The 21379-nt window shown below is 50.9% G+C and overlaps 1 protein-coding gene across 1 annotated transcript; it reads right to left on the bottom strand.

Moving 5' to 3' along the window:
* Positions 1–3357: 3357 nt before the first annotated feature.
* LOC146178391 (uncharacterized) lies at positions 3358–19809 on the bottom strand. Its single transcript, XM_084579686.1, has 5 exons — positions 19670–19809; positions 13487–13568; positions 12218–12552; positions 8776–8926; positions 3358–5114 (listed from the first exon to the last, which is right to left on the bottom strand). The coding sequence occupies exons 1-5, from the start codon at positions 19807–19809 to the stop codon at positions 3456–3458; spliced, it is 2367 nt and encodes a 788-aa protein (XP_084435812.1). The 3' UTR covers positions 3358–3455.
* Between the last annotated feature and the right edge of the window lie 1570 nt (positions 19810–21379).

Here is a 21379-nt window from a genome sequence, read left to right as displayed (position 1 = left end):
ACCTCGTGGGGGATTTCTCGAAGGAGAGTATGCACTCGTTTGCTGAGTTCACTGCAAAATTCCGCGCTGACTGCCTCATCTATCCGTCACCCCACCCATGCCTCACTACCAGAGAACAGTCAATATGGCGTCGTCTGCAGACAGTAACGCTGCCGAAACCAGCTCTACTTTCCAAATTTAAGCCGGTATCCCCAATATATAGTTTGTGCTCCCACCCCTAGGCCACACTTACCCACATTCTTTTATCCTGCCCGGCGTCTCCTCCCCCCGCCGGGCCAGTGCCTCCCCGAACCTGGGAGGACTGGGAGACCTCACTGCAGTCAGCGGACCCGACCAGGCAGAAGATGGTCGTCAGTCGGGCCACATACGTCATGGATCAACATCACATGAACGTTTAGATTGCGAGTGGGGTCGTGCGGAGACCCAGGAGGACTGCATGCCTCGAATTCTTCGTATAATAAAGTTTTCCTCCTCCTCTGCACTTCGTCTTGAAATGCACGCACCGTGATTCGCCGATAGCGAGCCGGCGCTTCGGCAACCGGAGAACACCGTCGCCGCCACGCAGGAAGAGGGGGCAGGTACACGCAGCGGCGAACGGTGGCGGGAGGAGCGCGCGCAGCAATCGGAGAATACGCGCGGTCGCCGCCACGGAGGAAGAGGGAGGGGGGGGGGGGGGGGCTGCTGTGCCGGCTGCCGAGCTAGTTACGAGGGACAACGGTGACGGCGACAACGACGCGAAACGCAGGAACGGGCGCCAAAGTGCTGCGCTCTGAAAATAATATGCGAATAAAATATTTTTGCCCAAGAGAAAAAAGCTCTCGCTGACCACCATTCACGGCGTGCATACAAGAGCGCAGCCAACACCGCAAATAGCAGACGACATGAGGATGAGATCTCGTTTTGACGTCAGCGGCTAATGGTTGCCAGGCCAGAAAGCAGCTTTCGATATCAATAATAAAAATTCATGTTAGAACTATCTACTGCACCGAATGAATTCAAATTTCGAGGATTTATAATTTAAAGTGTATAGAGTAAAACGCAATAATGAGTTTATGCTGAAGTGTTAGCTGTCATGACCCCTTTAAAGTGGCTGAGGGGAAAAAAAGCCCACTTGTATCACTGTAATCACATATGCCAGCACCTCAGTATTGGCTAAATTCTTCCAGTTTATTCGTCATCGAACGTCTTCTACAAGGGTTTTTATGTAGGCAAATAACGATCCGCGATAAATTAGCGACAGCGAGGATCGCATTGACGGCGCAAAATGGCGCCACTTGCTTATACGGCGGCACGCAGGCCTACTGCGTCGGGACCAATCAGCGCGTGAGCGCAGGTAACGGCGGCTGATCGTGGGCGGATCGCGCGCTAAGCTGTAACCATCTGCTAAAGCACTTTTTCGAACGCCGGCTTGGCTGACAGCGCTGGCGAACAGGGCTGAGGGAGCAGAATCTTCCTTTGTTCAACATGTCTTGCCAGCAGAGTCTTACATGCCAACCGACCAAGCGTTCGTCGCTGCTGCTTCGTCTCTGACGAGCGGGTCGAAATCAAGGCGCCTGTCAATGTCCGCGTCATCGGGCGAAATAACATTGATGTCCGAAGCTACGCTGAAGCGCCGCTAACGACGATATTTTCTTATAAGCGCGATCGCAAGCAGGCAGCATACGCTACCCACGTCATCACCAGTCTTTCCAGTAGGAGGCGCCCGTGTGGCATTCTCTCATCTTTGACGTCTCACCGTATTTTTCTTGATAAATGCCCCGATAATTATTTAACTGAGCTATGCTGGTGCTTTTCGGGTTGCAGTCCCTGGTTTGGACCATAAGGGATCGATTAAAGCAAGAATATCGGAGTAGAAAATGTACCGTATTTGCCAAAAGTAACCGGGCTGCATGGTTTGCTTCTCGCTTGTATTCTAAAGCCAACATGGATACCAGAGGATCACAACTTGTTATGAAGTGGGTACAGAAGCTTGTCTTTACACAGATTTACACCTTTAAAAGGTTGTATGAATTCTTTGCTACCCGACTGAAGCGAAATACGCAGCCTGGTTACTTTTGAGAATGTCTATACTCCTTAAAGATGCGCTACTCACGATCCCGGCCATGGCACAGTTGGTAAAGTGCTCTTCTGAGAATCCGAGGGATGGTGGTTCGATTCCCGGTGGAGACGTCATCAGGAGGCCGGCAGATGGCACTGCGACTGCTAGCTGCGGCGGTTGCTAAGCAACAGCTCTGATCGTATAATCGCTAGATGGCGAGGAGCTGATTGCTAGGTAGCGGTGCTATAGACCGGTGCAACCATGGTGGAAATTGGTGCCACGGCGAAATCGCTGCATCGCGGAATTCTAGGCCAGAGACCCTGCTGCGCAGCTCGAACCCTGAGCTACAGCTCCTGTTCGTCCAACTGGTTGAAGAGGCTGCTGGGACCCAAGACCTTCCAGCCTGCATCTGAGGCGGTGGCACCCGCCCCCTGAACTGCGTGTCGGTGGGTGGGCAGATCGCCTTATTTGTTGGATAATACAGTTTATTCAATCCATCACGGTACGAGATTCATTTCCCAGAACCACCACCTGTCCAAGACAACCGCTCTGCCAACTGCGCTAAACACGGCAGCTAGCTTTCAGTTGGTAGAGCGAGAGCGAATTGATCAGTAACTCGAAGCGGGAACTGTGTTTGTCCAGTGTTTTCAGGGTTAATACACCAAGGTACAGTAGATTTCTAAAAAGGGAGAATTACTCATTAACCCTCCAAAAACACCGGAGAAATACCATTTACTTAATGTTGAGCAATTACTTCCTTATTAGAAATGCACTCCACCTCGGTATATTCTTCATTAACATTGGGCAAACACCGTTTCTACTTCGAGTTATTGATCAATTCGCTCTAACCGCTCTAAAAGCCACCGTGTTTACAGACATATCTCAAGGAGGCAGGTAGCTGACGACACACTTCAGCCGCGTCTGCAATCTGCTTTCTTGAGACACGTCAGCAGACGCGGTGGTATTCAATGCGTACAAAAGTACTTAAAAAGGCAAATGCAGTTTCCGTTGCGTTGCTGAAAGAAGAGGCTTAGTAGCACATAAAAACTTCGCCTTGGCCACCCACCACTGCAGGGAAGGAGGGGCGCTGCGGTCGTCGTGGGCCAACAGGACCCCGGTCAAAACACCTCCTTGTACAAAGGAATAAATAGACGTTTGTCACCACCACCACCAACGTAGTTTTCCGACTGTCTCTCATCTAATAACTTTGGTGACAACCGCAACGCCGACATCAGCATTTCTGCGACACGGGGCCCTAAACGCTATCGCGTTAAAACACGGCACAATATATTTTATTACTTTCACACAAATATATTTTCCTGCAGAAATGACAAGGCCGCGCGGCGGGTAAAAAGTGTAGCCAGCACACTTGCATATGCTTCACTACAATGCGGAATAGGAGACGACACAACGGTCGCTACCGAACCATTTCACACTTCTTCCTCGGGTTCATGAAAGACGTGTTAGCACATCCGAACATGCGCGAAAAGTCTGCGCTGTGTTGCAACGGCACATTGCACATGCGTTCGCCGTCCCTGTTCCCGCAGTGCAAGTAACAGAAGAAAACGAAGAATAGCTCGGCTTCCTTTAGGGAACCGATTCCGCCAGCACCGACGCGTCGCCAGTCAGTGTTCGACATGGAACTGGAGTTCGCAGTTTTAAAAGCATTCCAAGCTACGCCGACAGAAGCGACAGCGCCTTGGATTTCGTGGTCCGGGAAAACGCCAGTTCCAGGAAAGAGGCACTCGTGGTTCTCGGCGTAGAGCTTCTCAGGACCACTAGTACCGTCGGGGCCACCGCTAGTCTCGACGTGGTCATAAAACAGCGCCGCGGCCAAGCGCGCTCCCACGCCTGCCATCAGCACCGCGGCGCTCACGTTTGGGGCGTAGAAGGGCTCCTCCATGTGCGCCAGGGCTAGGCGAAAGTTTTGAAACCTGCCAGCCAAGCGGTGAATTTCACTGCTCATGGCTGCAGCAAGCGGATCCTTTGCAGTGACACGGCCCGTAGAAGAGGCGAACGCTGCGTGCTGTATCCAGTCGTATACTGGACTGTCGGTCATGTTAGGGTAGCCTTCGTAATGTTCAGTGAGCGCCTTCATGTTCAGTTTGTCCAAGCCGGAAAGAGCAAAATCGAAATTTCGGTGTCTATTTGAGGTATTAAAAATGCCCCAGCTTATGGCGTTGGGAATCTTTCCTCCGCGTCGCTGATTGTCGAAGGTCTCGTGAACGATGGTGGCCACGTGTCGGAGTGCAACGACCTCGCGGCTCAGCGGCTGGTGGAAGTAAGCGTCGATGGCGTGCCCGTAGAATCTGTACGCATTCGAGAAGCACGAGTCGTAGATGCGCTGAGTGGCGACAGCGGGACTGCCGAACAGGCTGGTAAGGATGTCGAAGCTAGCGTACTCCGCCAGCGTCTGCACGCACAGGCCTCCAACGACGTCATTGGTGAAGAACTCACCGTGCTTGGCGTGCACGTCGAAGAGAGTCGCGAAAAGGTCCACGTCCTGAATGACCACACCACCTCGGAGCTTACTGCTGCTGCCTTCTTGGAGGAGAGACACATCCAAGTATTGTCTCATAACAGCGTCCCAGCGATCCTTCGGCACAGAAGGCGTGTATTGCAGGAAGAAGGATACGTTGTCGCTCCTGGTGACGTAATCTACCGCCTTCTCGTAGTCCTGGAAGAAGTCCTCCAGATAGTCGTAGTGGCTCGCTAGTTCCTTCACCCGGCTCTCGTTTACGTTTCCGCCTCCAGTCAGCGTCTCGTATGTGAGACGTAGGTGACCAAGTAGCTGGCCCGACCGTCGAAGGCTCCCCAGTGCCTTGACATGCTCCTTAAAACGCCGTGATTGGCTGAAGTGCAGAGTTAGGTACTTGTATGACGGCGGTGTTTCTGGGCCCTCTGTCTCCAAGGCGGCTACGTCGAACGCCACGGGAACGAACAGCTGCCGTGACATGTAGAAGAGGGAGCCGAGGAAGTCCGGGTGGTCGCTGTGCCTTGGCCATGTGATGTTACCTTTGGCAAGCAGGTTGTTGATTTCGGGAATCCTCGGCACTCGGATAATCGCCAGGCATGTCTGTATATCGCAAGTTGCGAACGCAGTGTTAGGAATTCGAACAAGACATAAACTAATGCTGCATTAAACGTTAGAATTTCAGGTGAATTAAGAAGGCAGACGAGAGAGAGCTTTTTGTATTGCATTGTTATGGTATGGTATGTTATCTTCAGTTACATGGGGTTAAGCGTCCCAAAGCGAATCAGGTTATGATGAACGCCATGGGTCGGGGCATCAGATGTTTGTAGCGTGAGCTACACTGGCCACACTCTCGCTGGCTTCGCGTGGTTCTAGAGCGACCGTACTGCGCATGCTCGAGGAGCAAATGACGTCACTGTTCACAGTTTAGAGTTTAGAGAAGCCTGGGAACTAATACTGCGGAGCGAGTCCCCCGCCAACCAGCAGCAAGCTATCCGCCTGACGGCTGAAGCCGCGAAGAAACACTGTCACTTCGCCTGTCTTTAGTCGCGGAGGACCCGGCTTCCCTCCCTTGGGCCTGCGTGCTGGGGGCGGGAAGTAGTGGGCCTCCTATGTCGGTGGAAAAATAAAGTTCTTAACAACAACTGGCGAGCCTCGCCGTTGCAGCCGCCGTGGCCCTTCGCCGCAGTTGCGACGAGCCGGGTAACGACAGGAGTCGATAATCGTCACTCCATCGGGGCCGCCACTTCTGGAGCAGAAGCGGCACGCATTACTGCGCATGTGTAAGGATATAGTGTAGCGCGTATAAATGTAGGCGGTGAACGGCGCGCGTCTTTCTCTCACTCTTTTTTTTCCTTCCTTCTATATTTTCGCTTCTGTCCGCATGAGGCAGCGGAGGTAGCTCAGCTACAGAGACAGTAGCAGGCCCGTGCATTTTCTTTTCCTTCTTCCTACAGCCACAACAACAACAACAGCCTAGCCCGGTGTTCTCCATAGACAGCGATGTTGAAGAAAGTCAGGCCGCTGCTAAGGGGCAAGGGAGATTTGAAAATATCAACTCGTCAGACGCCGAGGTTGTCGCCTACCAGTTGGCCGTTGAACGTAAGAAAAAATTGCCGACGATTACGTTACTTCCTAATGCGAAATTTTAGTGCAGCTCATCAGCTTTTTCAGATTTTCGATAGATTTAGGTATGCGCTTCGGTTCGGGCAGTGCACATATCGAGATTTGCTGCCAACGATCCGGCGCTCTGATTGCCGCCGCACAGGGTTGACATTGGAGGAGGAGCAAGCAGAGCAATTAAGTTATCAGGAGGTCGTGGGAAGCAGCCATGAGCCCATAGGAACGTTTCGCGTTGAAATGATAGCAGCAACTGACTGATGCCGCTGACGCCGCTATCGAGTCAAGTGAACGGGAGGCTCTGCGTTTCGGCTTAGGATGCAAGCACGTGATCGGCTGATGCCGAGCCGGCGCTTCAGCAACCGGAGAACACCGTCGCCGCAACGCAGGAAGAAGGGGGAAAGTTCGCAGCGGCGAATGGTGGCGACAGGAGCGCGTGCAGCAGTCGGAGAACGCGCGCGGACGCCGCCACGGAGGAAGAGAGAGGGGGAGGGTACAAGCAGCGGCGAACGGTGGTGGTAGGAGCGCGCGCTGCCCCGGCTGCGGAGTTGGTTACGAGGGACAACGCCGACGGCGACGCCGGCGCGAAACGCAGGAACAAGCGCCAAAAAGCTGCGCTCTAAAACGAACGAAAGGCTAAACGAGAGGCGGGCATACCGTAGCAAAGAAAGGAACGTCTAGCTAAGAGACGTCGTCAGAAAGCGGAGCAGCATGCCCTGGCCTCGCACGGGTCGAAGATGATAAGAGCCAGGACAACGTGAAGAAACATAAACAGAAGAATGCCTTGAGAGCGGCGACGCCAAGATGAGCGCAATAGTAATAATAATAATAATAATAATAATATTATTATTATTATAAATGAGTATAATAATAATAATAATAATACATTGGTTCACAGGAAAGGAAAGGCGCAGTATCTGTCACACTTCTGTGGGCACCTGAACCGCATCGTGAGGGAAGGGAGGAAGGTGGGAGGGAAAGTGGAATGAGAGAAACGGGAGCCGTAGTGGAGGGCTGTGCGGCCGCTCCGCCTCCTCAATGCTGAGCCGCGCGACGCGCGTGTCGCCACCTTCTCTTTCTGATTTATTTATATTTATAGGAAGGAAAAGACGAGGTAACTGTCTCACTTGTTTTCTGTGGACACCGCAACCGCGCCGTAAGGGAAGGGAGGAAGGTGGGAGTGAAAGTAGAAAGAGAGAAAGAGGAGCCGTAGTGGAGGGCTACGGAGTAATTTCGACCACCTGGGGATCTTTAACGTGCGCTGACATCGCACAGCACACGGACGCCTCTTTCTCCACTTCAAGTTCACGAAGAGAGAGAGCGAGAGTGAGCGGCTTCGGACAGACATCGGTGAAATCCCAGATTGCGGCTACTAGTGCTACGCACTAAAAGGTTGCAGCCTTCAAATCAGTCTGAGAAACAACTGCGATAACAAGTACTGCTAAGCGACACGAATTAAACTGACACTACAGCAAAGGAGATACTTGATTCTGCGGACCGCAGCTATCCCCGCTTCGCGCCTCTGCATCTCATACCCCTTGCCTGGAAAGCGATAAAACCTCACCAGCGGATCCTGCGGTTCTTTGTGTTGCGCACTCTGCTGTGACAGTGCACAACACAATAGTAATGACTTCCTGCTTTTCGCGAAGATGTCATTGCGAACAGTTGAACAAAGACGCACGTTTCGGCACTGCTGCTCAACGCGTTGTCGCGCCTGCTGCACTCCGCGACTCCGCTGCCGGCAGGCGCTCTGGCGCTGCCGTCGCGCCTCAAAATTTGAGGTTAGGAGCCCTATGTTGTCCTCTTATGTTCACTGCGAAGCCTAACCTGACCCAAAATGCCCAGGAAAGCGCCCCGCTCCAACGTCAACCCTTCCTATAATTTCATGACGCTAGACAGGACGCTGCGGTCCGCTAGCGGTAACGGCCCCAGAGGATTGTCGCCGGATGTGTTGGCTTGTAAAGACAGTCGAACACATGCCTGATAGGCTTCAGAGACCCGTCGTAAATTCGCTGCACCGATCATGTCTAACCAACATGCCCAAGCATCTACCTTGTCTTAATGCCCTCTTTTGTCTTAAAAAAAATAATTAGCAGTATCGTCTCTACAATTGTCCCGGGGGTTAAACGCGCACAAGACTTGCCGTTATACTGAGACGTGCCAGTAATTCGCCTGTTTTCGCGACATTGAGGCATTTATACAGACTGCAAAATTCATCCTGGCCACTCGCAGTCATAACCAGAAAATTGAAGGTATCTGGACTGAACTAAAAAAATTAGCGCTGATACTTACGCTTAACATTTCTTCAGCGACACGAATTACCCATTATTGAATCGATGCAAATTTCCAGGGTAATATTTTTGATTGAAATTAAATGTAAAGCCGATCGAGTATTAAGTGTATCGTGTGATGCCGGAACACGTAAACAAAACCTAAGCATTCAAAATTTGCTGAGGCCTCAAGTACAATTTCCCTCATGAGTCACTTGCGGGAAGTTAAACGTGGTACGGTTATGACAAAGAAAAAAATTAACGAGCCTATAAGGCTGTCTAAATGGCACGCAACATTCGTGCTACCCTTCGGTTGGCAGCAAATGGTATTTAAGTTACTCTAGAGTTCCGTTAACGCGCGAAGCACGACTCACATATACGAAGTGAGAGGCTCTGTGAACGGGCTTGGGATTTCCCGTAGGATCTGGGACCATCCGAAGCCGAGAAGCGGCCCTCCTTGCCAGTTGACCCCAGGACTCCGCGAGCACGCTTTCTTCACCACTCCTGGAGTGCAACGCGTTCCATCTTGGAGACATGGATAAAGACGAAAAACACGTACAACAATTCAGTTATTGTCGTACCTTAAATAACGCGCCTATTTCAGTAAAGAACACATTCATTCTTTTCGCCTTCTCTGGAGCAAACCGCAGACAGCACTGTCGTTCACGCACAGCCTTTGCAAAAAGTCTAGAGTCTAGGTGGCTTGCTTAGGAACCAAACAGTGCGGCACGTAATGCATATCTAACGTTCCAAATGTGCTGAAGGTATGGCTACCTTTGATCCTGCCCTCTCCTCTAGGTAGGTGTTCTGCGAGTGCTAAATGAGTTCCATTGCATGGGGTAAACACCCTGGGTTCTAAAAGTTTTACGAAGACAGTACCTCATGGCGTTACCTTTGGTCTCTGCAATGTCTATGCGAGGCGTTTCACAGAATACCGCCACACATTTTTAAGAATAGGGTTTTTTTATGTACGAAGACGAATTCAGCGGAACAATATCATTCGTGAAGGAGGACATCATCAATCAAATGAATAACGATAACTATCGGTTAATTAAATAACTTCTTATAAATATTTAGCTTACAGTTAGGCACCTGAGTGCAATTAGATATCCGTAGCTAACCATTAGCAATAGCAGTGTCAGTTCTTAGTAATTTCAAAACGCGACTACCTTCGTGGCTGTAGCTTGATAAGTTATGACTGTATTGCGCAAATAGACGCCCGTTGTAGAAAAGCCCGCTCGCATGACGACTCTCCCAACGATGTGAAAGTGCGACCTACTCTGTCCCGCCTGCAATATAGTGCTCGACGCTGCTCGCTGCTCTCGCCCACGCGGAAAAGAGACGGTCAAATGACACATGCATGCTTTTGTTTTTCTTGCGCGCGCGGGGTTTTTTGGCAGCGGGCATTTTTCGGCAAGAGACTGCCAAAATTTGCTAGGCCATGGCTCCGTAGGTAATCAGGCTTTTCAATTTAGAAACTTTGTATGGCTATTAATAACGACTGGTTACAAATCTCTAATTGCAGCCAAACTACTACTTTAGTAGTTAAAAATTTATCAAAAATTCGGTAACCAGCTTGCAGCTAACATTAATCACCTCATTTTATGCCCGCCAGCACTACATAGTATTATGCTGCATTAGCCGTTGCCACAGCTTAATGTAACCAGACTTCCGGAAGCCTCAATTCTATCCATGACTATTATTATTGAATTTTTCCTAATTGCTTCTAATTTACTTTCCGGAATTACTGTCAGCATATCTGGAGATTAGATTAAATGAGATAAGATGCTAAGAATGTTTTGACGGCTTGATTAAATTTAACTGCTCACCCTGCATATATAGCTTACTTTATAACCATGCCCTGACTTTCGCCTCCACGCTGACCACAGTGCAATAGTAAAAATAAATGTTCGCAACTATCACCTCGTGTTCAAAAATGATTTCCCAGTTGACGCACGTAGTACAATGTTACCATAGGAACATTCTGGTAAGAGGCCACGACCTGGGCCCCATTCGTTGCCCCTTTGTGTCTCCAGCAACATTGCACGTAGCGCATGGGTCTCAATGGCTTTTCACGGTAATATATTTGTACAAATCGACTATGGGAAGAGAAAAATGGAGGGGGGGGAGGGGGGTTGCGTACCATGAGCGCTTAACGATATGCTCGAAAAACACAAATAAAAAATGTAGGTATTGGTGATAAGCCTTATCCTTGACTATATTTCTACACCTTCGGACCCTTGCATGCAGCTCGAAATTAAAACAGATAACAAAAAAAGAAACATGTCCCAAGCGTTAACATTATGTCCACCGATTGCCATTGTCTTCGACTCTTCCCTCCTTGAATTTCACCTGCCTGTGCATGCTGCCACTTCGGGTCACTGAGCATCCTGCATTGGAGGTCCTTAACAATCGTCGGCCATGGGACCTCCTTTTCTCACAAAACCTTTTGTAGGCACCCTCAATATCATTAAAGTTCTGACTGACTGCTCAGTCCATTCTGTATCACATCTCCATCGTAGTAATGTAGTCTTAAAAAATGTTTATCAGCAAAAACATCGTGAGCTACGCCTAATATAATTAATACGCAAGTGCTAAGGTTGAAGTCCATCTCTTTTTCTCTTGCATCGTCAAAGAATGCGCATCATTGCCTGGCGACGTGTGTTCTGATCAGTTTCATGCCCTCAAGCGAAGAGGCAACCATTTATCTCTAAGCTTGGATAACGTATACATTATTTCTTCCCCCCCCCCTTTTTTTTTTGTTATATTGGGCCCAGTTTTATTTTGTGAGAAGGTATATTCTTATTTCAGTGCAGAAGGAGTACTTCACAAGTTCTAACCAGGGACTTCGAATTTGTGTATTCCTCGACCTTTGACCTTTGAGCACCTGCCGCTTTGTCAGCTACTGCCAACTGAGGCTTCATCATTAAAATGGCACGCTGACATCCGAATGCAGCCTTCTAGGACCCCGGGGTACCGAGTTAGACACTCTGCCCCTAGGTCACGGAGGTAGGTTCGCGTGGCTCGTTGAAAGCGAGGGATTCATATCTACGTATAGCTGCTGGTATCGTGGGCAGCATACCCCGTTTCCCCCCAAAAGCATAACTCTGCAAATTCGTAGATAGCGGGGGACAACTGGGCACCGAGTGTGGTCGGCGGTTCCCGTAAATACAGGTGTCTTAATGTTTCTTCTCTTCGTGTTTGCCTCAATTAAACATGCTCCTGACGTCAGTGGTAACTCAAGAGTGAAGTGGTTTAACCGTATGATCCGGGTGAATTCTGTCCGTTTTGAAATAGATTGAGAGCCTGGACCATCACGGAAGTTGTCGAAGGCTGAAATACTCTGCGTCAATCGATATGAACAACAGCTGATGAAGACAGAGACAACGCTATCTACATCTACCGAGATAAACTACGCCAAACTAGTATGTTCGCAAGTTATACAATTTTTGTGAATTTGTTTCCTTTCTTGCAACAGCGCACTTAACACTGCAGCATGCAAAAATTAATAAGATGCGCCGCTAACCAGTACTAATTAGTCAAATTAAGATAGTTATCCTTGCATAGTGGACTCTATTCAGCTTACCATCAAAAATAGCCGCCTGGCCTCACGACCGATATCGAATCCTCATAGGGCAGTAGATGACCATGTGACCTCGAAGTTGTCAATGGGCTTGTTTTTAACTAAGGAATACAGCGTACATAACTTAGTATGTTGTGACAGGTACAGGAGTTCTTGGAGCTTACAGGGCTTAGGGTGCAACTGTGAATCTGAATGCGCCCCCTTTATCTACGCGTCATTAAGTGCACACGCACCTCCCGCAAGCGTAGGCGTAGAAGCTGTCGCATGGAGATGCGCTGGTGTTTACAGCTTCGGCAAGGAGCTTCCCGTAGTGGCGGCACTGCTCGCTGACACAGACGGGGGACTCCCGCTGGGCTTGGGCTACCTTCTGCTGGTGGGGCAGAGGAGCTGCAAAAGCCAACTGCAGAGCCACAATGAGGACGAACGCAGCGAGGGCCATGGCCAGAGAGAGGTACTCTGCGGTTCCGGGATCCGGGATGGCGTCCGGAGGGTGGGGCTCCGAACTCGCGAAGGTTTGGTCCTCCGCCTGCTCCTGGCCCGCTACCGGTTCCGATGCGGTGCGCCTGGTCTGTGGACCCACGGGGAACCGGAATGCAGACAAAAAAAATTAAAGAGCACTGCAGAATCTGCATTGGAGTAATGCGAAAGCACGGATGCTGCTGTTGGTTGCTTAATTCACTTCTTGTTTGCCCATTTTAGTCTTTGGTACTTTCAAATTGCGACAATATTTGTGACAGTATATATTTCGGGTCGATTAAGATGCGCAAAAAGAAACTCATCGTGGAAGTGCACGCCAACTCACTGCCGTTATATCTAAAATCTGTGTATATCACCCATTAAAACCTAAAACAAAAATCTGGTTATTTAACTTTAATTTACGGTCTAATCATTAGACTCTATAAAGCAAATATAAAGTACAAGCTTCCTGCACAGGACACACAAACGTATCTCTCAAAATTTTAAAATAAAACTCTCTAAATGTTAAAAAAAATCAACTTGTGTAATTCTGTCCAATAGCTCTGACGATGCTTGAGGCCGTCATGCAAATTCGAGTCAGAAGGAAAACTACATTTATGTGTAACTTCAGCGCAATTTTGCATATGTATTTATCAAGAGAATCTACAGGGGGCCTTCTTCGTCCGTCCCGTATGCTGGACACCTGCTTTTTGTTGCAGAAAGGTCATCAGAGAGGTCAAGTGAGCGTGCGGCCGTATGGTGACGCAGTCATCATTGCTAATGGCCGTATGTCGAAAGCATTTCAACAGCGAACATGCGCAAAATAATTGATGGGGCGCCGCTTCGCCACAACGCAGGAGTGATCGCACACCTGCCACGGCCACATTGGTCATTGGGGTTTTGCAACTCGCTCGTGCCGTAGATACATTCGATTTCTTCCAAGATTTTCCTGCTTTCCTTCGAAGCATTTCGCCTGCTTTGGTTAGAACTGCGGGAATGCACGCGCCGTGTCAAAAGCACACCACATAAATACCCGCAAAACTCACAAGTTGCGATGGTTGATACGACTGCAACGGGTCAGATGAGTGCAACGGCCCAAGAAAACCGAGGGGAGGCCACTCTTGGAACCTGAAAATAAACCCAGGTAATGGAGCGGTAACCTACGTGATGCAGAACGACTTCTAATGTAGGTTGTTAAGGGTACTCATGTGCGGCTGAGGGAGACAGAGGATCACATGTCAAAGGCTGAATGAGCCACGCCCGACCCAAGCTATCAAAGAAAAAACGCGCGGCATATGCGTTTCGAAGGGAAACCATCCGGATTTTTCAACTCTGTCCTGGACAAACGAGTCCTCAATAAACCATTCATTCATTCATTCATTCATTCATTCATTCATTCATTCATTCATTCATTCATTCCAGGATATTTATGATATTCACACAAGCGAGGAGGACACGCGTGATCGGAGAAGACGATCGGGAAGTGATGCTATGCTCCTCCCAACGCATGCGTCCTCCTCCCGCGTCTCCCGTCGCATGAAAAACACTTGCATGTATCGCTATTTTATATCGTAACTTATTGAGCAGGCATCTATGAAGCACGATAATAAAAAATTCTAGGACCAATCAAGCCGAAGTCCTGCACTATGGCACGTATTTCTCTCTTTCTTTTTTCACTCCCACCTTCTTCCTTTTCCTTACGGCTCGGAGAATGTCCGCGGAGAATAGTGACAGACACTGCGCCTTTTCTTTCCTGTAAACCAATTTGAAACGCCGCTGATGCCTGCTATACTGCGTCTGCTTCTATTTGCTGTGTGTTGCGGCGTTCGAGGAAGTGCCAAATGAAAAGCATCGCGCAGAAGCCTGGATCGGACGACCGGTGGGGTCAGCTTCGTATATGCGTGATTTGCCTGGTAACGTCATGACCAGTCGTGACATCATGACCGGATGTGACGTCATAATGACGTGAGGTTCGGTTATTAGACACATCCGGTTATGAAGTCAGGATTTGTCATGTCACCAGGTGATGACATCATAGTCAGTCATCTATGTCATTATCATCATCACTCACTAACTACCACTATCACTATCGATCACTACCCCTAACTAGCGGTGGCGGCCTTGTCGCAACCCCGGACAGTGCGACTCCAGCGTACTATCATCGATGCTACTGGATTCTAACGCCGTCAGAATCCTAGGGACACCATTGCGAAATACGTGCAACAATTTTTGACCATTTACGGTCGATTTTCCCCGCGACCACGCCGTATGCTCTGCTAGGCCTAATGCTCCTCGCCGCGGCTGCAGCGGGCGCTGAGCGAGCCCACGCGCCGCCTGCCGCCATGAAGGTTACTGTGGAAGGCGTAGAGCTAACGCCCGAAAAACTTGCAGCTAGTAAATGGCTGACTAAGGTGAATAAGCTCCGGGAAGCCAGAACAGTGAAGGGGACACTCGCACCCGAAGTTCCCGGCTCTCATGATGGAACACCAGCGTCCCAAACGACCCCCGAGGTTCCGGCCGATTGTGAAAAGGTAGCAGACGCGCTTACGCCTCGCCAACGTGGACGCCAACTCGCTAGATTCTCGGTAGCTTCCGAGCAGCCCCACCTGCCTAGCAGTACGCTCAAGCTCATCGTCCGCCCCAGAGGAGGATTACTACTCTCCAAGACAACTACGTTTCAACTGCTCGAAGCGATCTGCACGGCAGCAAACTTCACCCGCGATTCCATCCGGCATGAAGACCTTATACAAGCCAACTACCTACAAAACACTTTCGCTTACTGCACACCAAACGTCGAACTTGCTGAGCGCATCATACATCTTAAAGAGCTTGTCATTGACCAAAGATCGTGCGGAATATCAGTGTACTGTGCACCAAACGACTGTTCAGGGAGAGGAGTAATCAGAGGGGTTGATCTCCGTCTCGATTATGTAACTATCCAAGCAGAACTTCACGACAACAGAAACCTTCCTATCGAAAACTTCAGAAGACTCGGCAAAACCACTGCCACAATAATTCCGCTATCTGGTGTCAGGTGACGCTGCTCAGAGGACCCTACCGTTGAGGGAACGGAATCACGCAGGAGGGACTCCTATTTCTCACGCATTCGAGCAAGCCATTATACACCTCACGGCCGTCGTAACACAACTGGTTCATAGAGTCGAAACTATCGAGCAACGCCTAGACGCTCTTCCTCCTACTTCCCCCGCACCAGCTGGCACTGCCCACAAACGTAAGGCTCTTGCCGCGAGCGATACGTAAACGGAAGCCATACACGCACAGATAGCGCGCCTCGAAGCAAAGGGCGTCTTCTTTCAAGGCCGTATTCAATCGCTGGAGGAGCATATTGAGAACTCCTTTCGCACCCTCAGCTCTGTTTGCTCTACAGCTAGAATCTCTTGGTAAGGCAATCGACTCCCTCTGAAAGCATGAAGGCTTGACCCCACTCCCGGTTCAGACGCCTAATCTCCCAGCGACGTCCACTCCCAAGTTCTCCCAACCTAATCATAGCGGCTCGCTCGGGTAACACTACCATCTGGCAATGGAACTGCAGAGGGTTCACGCGTAAGAGCGCGGTCCTTCAGCAGTTCCTTACCGCGAGCGACGCCCCTGAAATCTTTGCCCTTAAAGAAGCAGAGAAACACGCGAAATTGGCTGGATATCGGACTTACACCTCGGGAAGAGCAAACTCCCAGGTGGCTATTCTAGTTAGGCGAAACGTTACGACTCACATGAGCTAGACTCCCACTTTCCCAGACCACATCCCTTCTCGAAATTCTCCTCAGACCCTCTCGTGCAACCAGACAATGCCTTTTCGTGCTCAACGTCTACAGCCCACCCTGATCTCGCGAGGCCGTCTTCGGGCCACTTTTCCTCTGAGTACAGCAGCTAGCGCGAGGGTAACCTCTAATTATTCTCGGTGATTTCAACGCTCGGCATCAAGCATGGAGTTACCACTTTGGGACGATTTCTTTGGGACGATTCGCACACACTTCATCTGAACCTCTTAACGGATATCACCCAACCCACTCGGAAAGGAATGGGAGTCTCGCTGGACACAACCCCGGGTCTCGTCTTTATGGGACCGGGGATAGCAGCTACCTGGTGGAATACTCGGGAAACATTCGGAAGCGACCACTACGTTCTGGAGATTGTCATGCAGGAGCCTACTCGACAACGTACGCGACCAGCTAAAGTGGTCAACTGGGATCTTCGACGACGGCTCGCCCGAGTACATACCAATATTGAGAACTATGGCGTAGAGCTTACACGCCAAAACTGGCACAATATATGTGACCAGATGGATAAGGCTCCAAACACCAGAAGCACCTGGCAACTACTCCATCACCTTCTCGACCCTGAGGGGAGCAAGTTCCGAGCTCGCCAGCAGCTCCAGCGTATCTTGCACCCATTTTCCGGCACCACAGATGCCCTAAAACAAGAGCTAGTAGGCACCTACATCCGCCTGGAAACAGTGATATCATCTCCCTTCTTATCAGGGGAAGGAAAACGTCCGTTTAGATGCTCCCATCACTTTACTGGAGGTACTCAATCGTCTCAAGACAAACTCAGCCGCAGGGTCGGACCGGATATCTAACCGTATGCTTCAGAACCTCGACGACGCCTCGATTTATGCGATCACACCCTTTCTGCAAAAATGCTGGGTGCGGGGAGCCATCCCGTAAGAGTGGAAATGCAACAACCTTGTCTCATCCCCAAGCCGGGCAAATCACTCTCTCGAACCTCCGCCCCATTTCTCTCACGTCCTGCGTGGGAAAAACCATTGGAGCATTTAATTCAGACCCGTCTTCTTCGTTACCTAGAAGAACATCCCCTACACCCAGACCCGATGTTTGATTTTCGACCGCACCTTGCGGCCCCAGACATCATGATCTTGCTCAAGCATCAGGTGCTGGCACACACTTTGGACACCAAAGTCATAGTTGGTCTACACGTCGCGAAGGCCTTTGACAATGTCCGCACGAAGCCATTCTGCAGATTCTCCAGACCCTAGTGGTGGGACAACGAACGGATGCATATATACGCGACTTTCTCACGAACCGCACAGTGCAACTTGACACCGGCCCAGGAGATCCTTCCATCATCTCTCCTGGGAGCCAGGGTACACCCCAACGCTCGGTGCTTTCACCACTCCTGTTCAATATTGCGCTGCTTGGCCTACCCAGTCTTTTGGCAGACATCCCCCACTTGCACCACAGCCTCTACGCCGACGACCTCACTCTGTGGATTACACACGGCAGTGACGGCCAGATCGAGGAGACTGCAGACAGCCAGCGATCGCGTTGGTACCTAGCTGGCAACAGTCGGCCTATCCTGCTCGGCCACAAAGTCTGAATACATTATTGTCCCAATCCCGGGTAGATGCCCCAGATCACCTCCGGCATCCTTCAATCTGCAAGTACAGGGCACCCCCATACCCCGTACCGACCGAATTCGCATCCTGTGCCTTCATCTACAAGATTATAGAGGAAACGCCACTACTCTTGAGCGAATAGATCAACGTAAGCATGTAGCAACAGGTGGGACTTCAGGGCTGCTCACCCTGACTGATATACCATCCAACGTGCAATGTCGGGCGAAAACTGGGGAAGAGTCTCCATCAGCGCGCGCCAGAAACCAAAATCTAGCCACTTGAGCACCTTGGAGTAGGGATGAACGGGAGGGCGAAATCTACCTCCATAGTACCTAAAGTAGAGTCGGGGGGGGGGGGGGGGGGGGCGGGTTTGGGGTACAGGGAAACTCAAAAGCGGCTTCATGTAGGGAACCTGTCTCAGACGCCGGAAACCCGGCAAACGCCTTGTGGTGGAATGATCTTGAGGCCGAGGGCTGCATATTCGGCTAAGAGCACGTGCCCGCCCTCTACAGAGGCCCGCAAGGGAGCTCGAATCAAAATTGATCAATCAAAATCCTACACTGCCTACATTCCCCACCTAATTCCTATAACCTTATCGTCATTCCTACTTCCCCTTCCATACATCCTATCCCTTCCGCTACTTCCCAGGGGAGATACGAGGGGTCTCCCCGGGCCCATGTTCCTTGGCTGCGGGTCGCTACAGTAGCATTCCCCCATTTATTTAATAACTTCTTATCAAAAACCATTGTCCAAAGCACCTATTCATTTATTTCGCCCATTGGCTTATCTTTCTCTACCAGCTATACATTTGTACTTTGGACTCCAACATACTATTTGTCCCTACGTCGGTTCCAGCCTGTGTCTATTCCTCGACGAGGCTGCAGTAAATACTGATGCCTTCCACCCCAGCTCCGATGCCTCGGAGTCACCTGTCAGTAACTCGGTTCCAGCCTGCGTCTCTTCCTCGACGAGGCTGCGGTATCCGATACCTTCTACCCCCAGCGCGTTGAGCAGAAGCGCTTTCTTGCGATCCGGAGTAGCGGTCTTGGCGCCGGCGTCGACGTAAACTTGGAAAACACGTCGCCATTAAGGTCTAGGAATAGCCGGTACGTCGGGGCATGACAAGAATGGTGGCGGAAGAATTGCCATGTTCATTTTGAAAAAGCAGCAGGCGGAACCAGGGTTTCGGGACTGCCGTGCAGAAGACGCCGCAGTAGCGTCGATGGATCAGGCAGACGACGTTGCAGTTGCGTCGAAAAGCAGCAAAGTGGTAAAATTCTGCTTGAAGATAGGGCAGCAGAAATAGTAGGTGTAGTGGACAAGTGAGTAGAATCTCCTCACTTATGTATAGGCAAGATGCACGTGGATTTTCCTCGCCAAAATCTTGCATCGACGTGGCCGCCGCGAACGCCACGCCGGAGCACGTTGGGGCACGCTGGGACGGCGGCCTTCAGAGAAAAAGACTCGAACGCAGACGCGGACCGACGTTAGACTTACTGTCAATAATACAGCGCCCCAAGGGGCGATGGTTTCGAAACGGAAACCACGATATAACACAAGCCACGCGAAGGGCGCCTCCAAGTCCCTCAGTGCCTGTGCCACTTCGTTTCATGTGCAGCAGCCCCGGACGCAATTACGCTTTGAAGAGAGCGACCGCCCGCTCGCTTAGCTGTCCGCGGTAAGAGTAAGCGACCCTATACAATCATGCGCACGTTACAGGTCACAGTGACAGTTATACGGCTATGGGTGTAAAACAAGCATAAAATGAAAACAGCCACGAAGTTTAGGCTTAGTGGCTCCATCGCATTACTGACTGCCTTATGAAATTATTTGAGTGTCCCACTAGCCAACTTACCCGCCTGCGTCGGCGTCCTCCAGTTCCAGTGAGTGCGCCCTGTCATGGTGCTTCCGCTCCTTCTTCCCATGATGCCTGTGACGTCGCGTTGAAACCGCGCCGAGAGCTGGGCGCGGACTCGATGCCGGGATACCAGCCATCGGCTCGATGGAAGGCGCGGCTGCTTGTTTCGGGTCCATCAGCGCTGAATCAAATCGAGATTAAACAGAAGGAACACAGTTGCTGGTAACAGAGACCAGTGTCTGAATCAGTTTGGCCTCTGGGCACGAATCGCTGCATGAACTTCTTTTTCTGTCCTAAGTAGCTCGATCCGAAAGCTTTTTTTTTTTTCTGAGTTTCACGAAATATTTACTCTTATAGGCAAACCGCGTCTATTGGCGTATTCCATGCGGTATGTATTGACCGAAATATCCTCCGTTCCCCAGATGAAAAACAAAGAACGTGCCATTCGGTATAGCTGGTATGTATGTAATCTTAGCTAAGCAGCTCCAATAAGATGATGAGACCAGGAAGGCGCCTGCGTCACGATGATGACTTCGTTCTGACGCTTCTTGACCACTAGCTGCGTCAATAACTGATTCTGAGGACATGGCTGCTAGCACCGCTGTTTTCGTAAAGTCACAGGATCGATGTCGGTCTTGTGCAGGCGGTAGAAGGTAAGTGTGGACGTTTTCTCCATATTTGCAGCCCACACCTCTCGCTCAGCTAGCTGTACGCGCTCAAGCACTTCAACCGTCCACCTGGTCACGGTGTCGGCCACAATCAGCTGCTGGAAAATGCCGAATTCCTTATCTAGCTGGTATATACGGCGTGTACACGTCGTCCGGATGCATGTTGAAAAAAGGTATTCAAACACCCGGCGAGCCCACCGGTCTCGGGACAGGAACCGCAGGCGGCCAAGGTAAACCAACTTGCTCTTTGCCTCCCGGGCTTTGAAGGTCGACCACCCCAGGTCGCCCTGAATGGCCTCGTTCGCTACCCGGCCATGGCATCCGAGCGCGGTGCGGCCCACCTCTCGCTGACGCCGCTCCAGCCAATCCCGTGTTGCTGCCGAGAGGCACACCACCGTTTTGGAGAATGTGAGGCCCGGCACATGAACCAGCTTCCACAGATTTTAGCGGTTGTATCCCCAGAGGCAGCGGCGACGAAGTATGGACTGCGCCTTCAGAGCGGCCTGCCGAAGATGCGTCTCGTGGAGATCGCACATGCCCGCTCCTGCGCTTATCCATCAACGGAGGTACGCCCGAGGGTATGCCCTGCACACCAGGATACTCTCCCCCCTCCCCCCCCCCCCCCCCCCCCCCCCCCCCCCCCCCCCCCCCCCCCCCCCCCAATGCGAGGTCCGCTGTTTCCGCCCCTTCTCCCGCCAGCCAAACGACGGCAGACTTCCGGCTGCTGAACCTCAGGTCTAGCTGCTTTATTTCGGCGGAGCACACGTCCAGCAGAGCTTGCATATCCGCCTGCAACTCCGCCGTTAGCACCAGATCATCCGCGAAGGCTAGGCCCGGCAACCGGTGATCCTCGTCGTATTCACTGGTCGAGTACGGAAGCGGAAGCCAGTGTGTGCCTGCCGCAGGGCCCGCGCTCAGTGCTTACGGCACATCAAATGTGGGGAAAGGGGACATCCTTGACGCAGGCCCTTCGCTACAGTGGTGGGAGCTGATACTACCTACTATCAATGCCTTGACAAGTACAGGTTTGGAATACCTA

Source organism: Amblyomma maculatum, chromosome 9 (genome assembly GCF_055883805.1).
Source record: "Amblyomma maculatum isolate TAMU_Amacu chromosome 9, ASM5588380v1, whole genome shotgun sequence".
Taxonomy (NCBI): domain Eukaryota; kingdom Metazoa; phylum Arthropoda; class Arachnida; order Ixodida; family Ixodidae; genus Amblyomma; species Amblyomma maculatum.
Note: the sequence above shows the minus strand (reverse complement) of the source record. Positions and strands in the feature narration are given on the sequence as shown.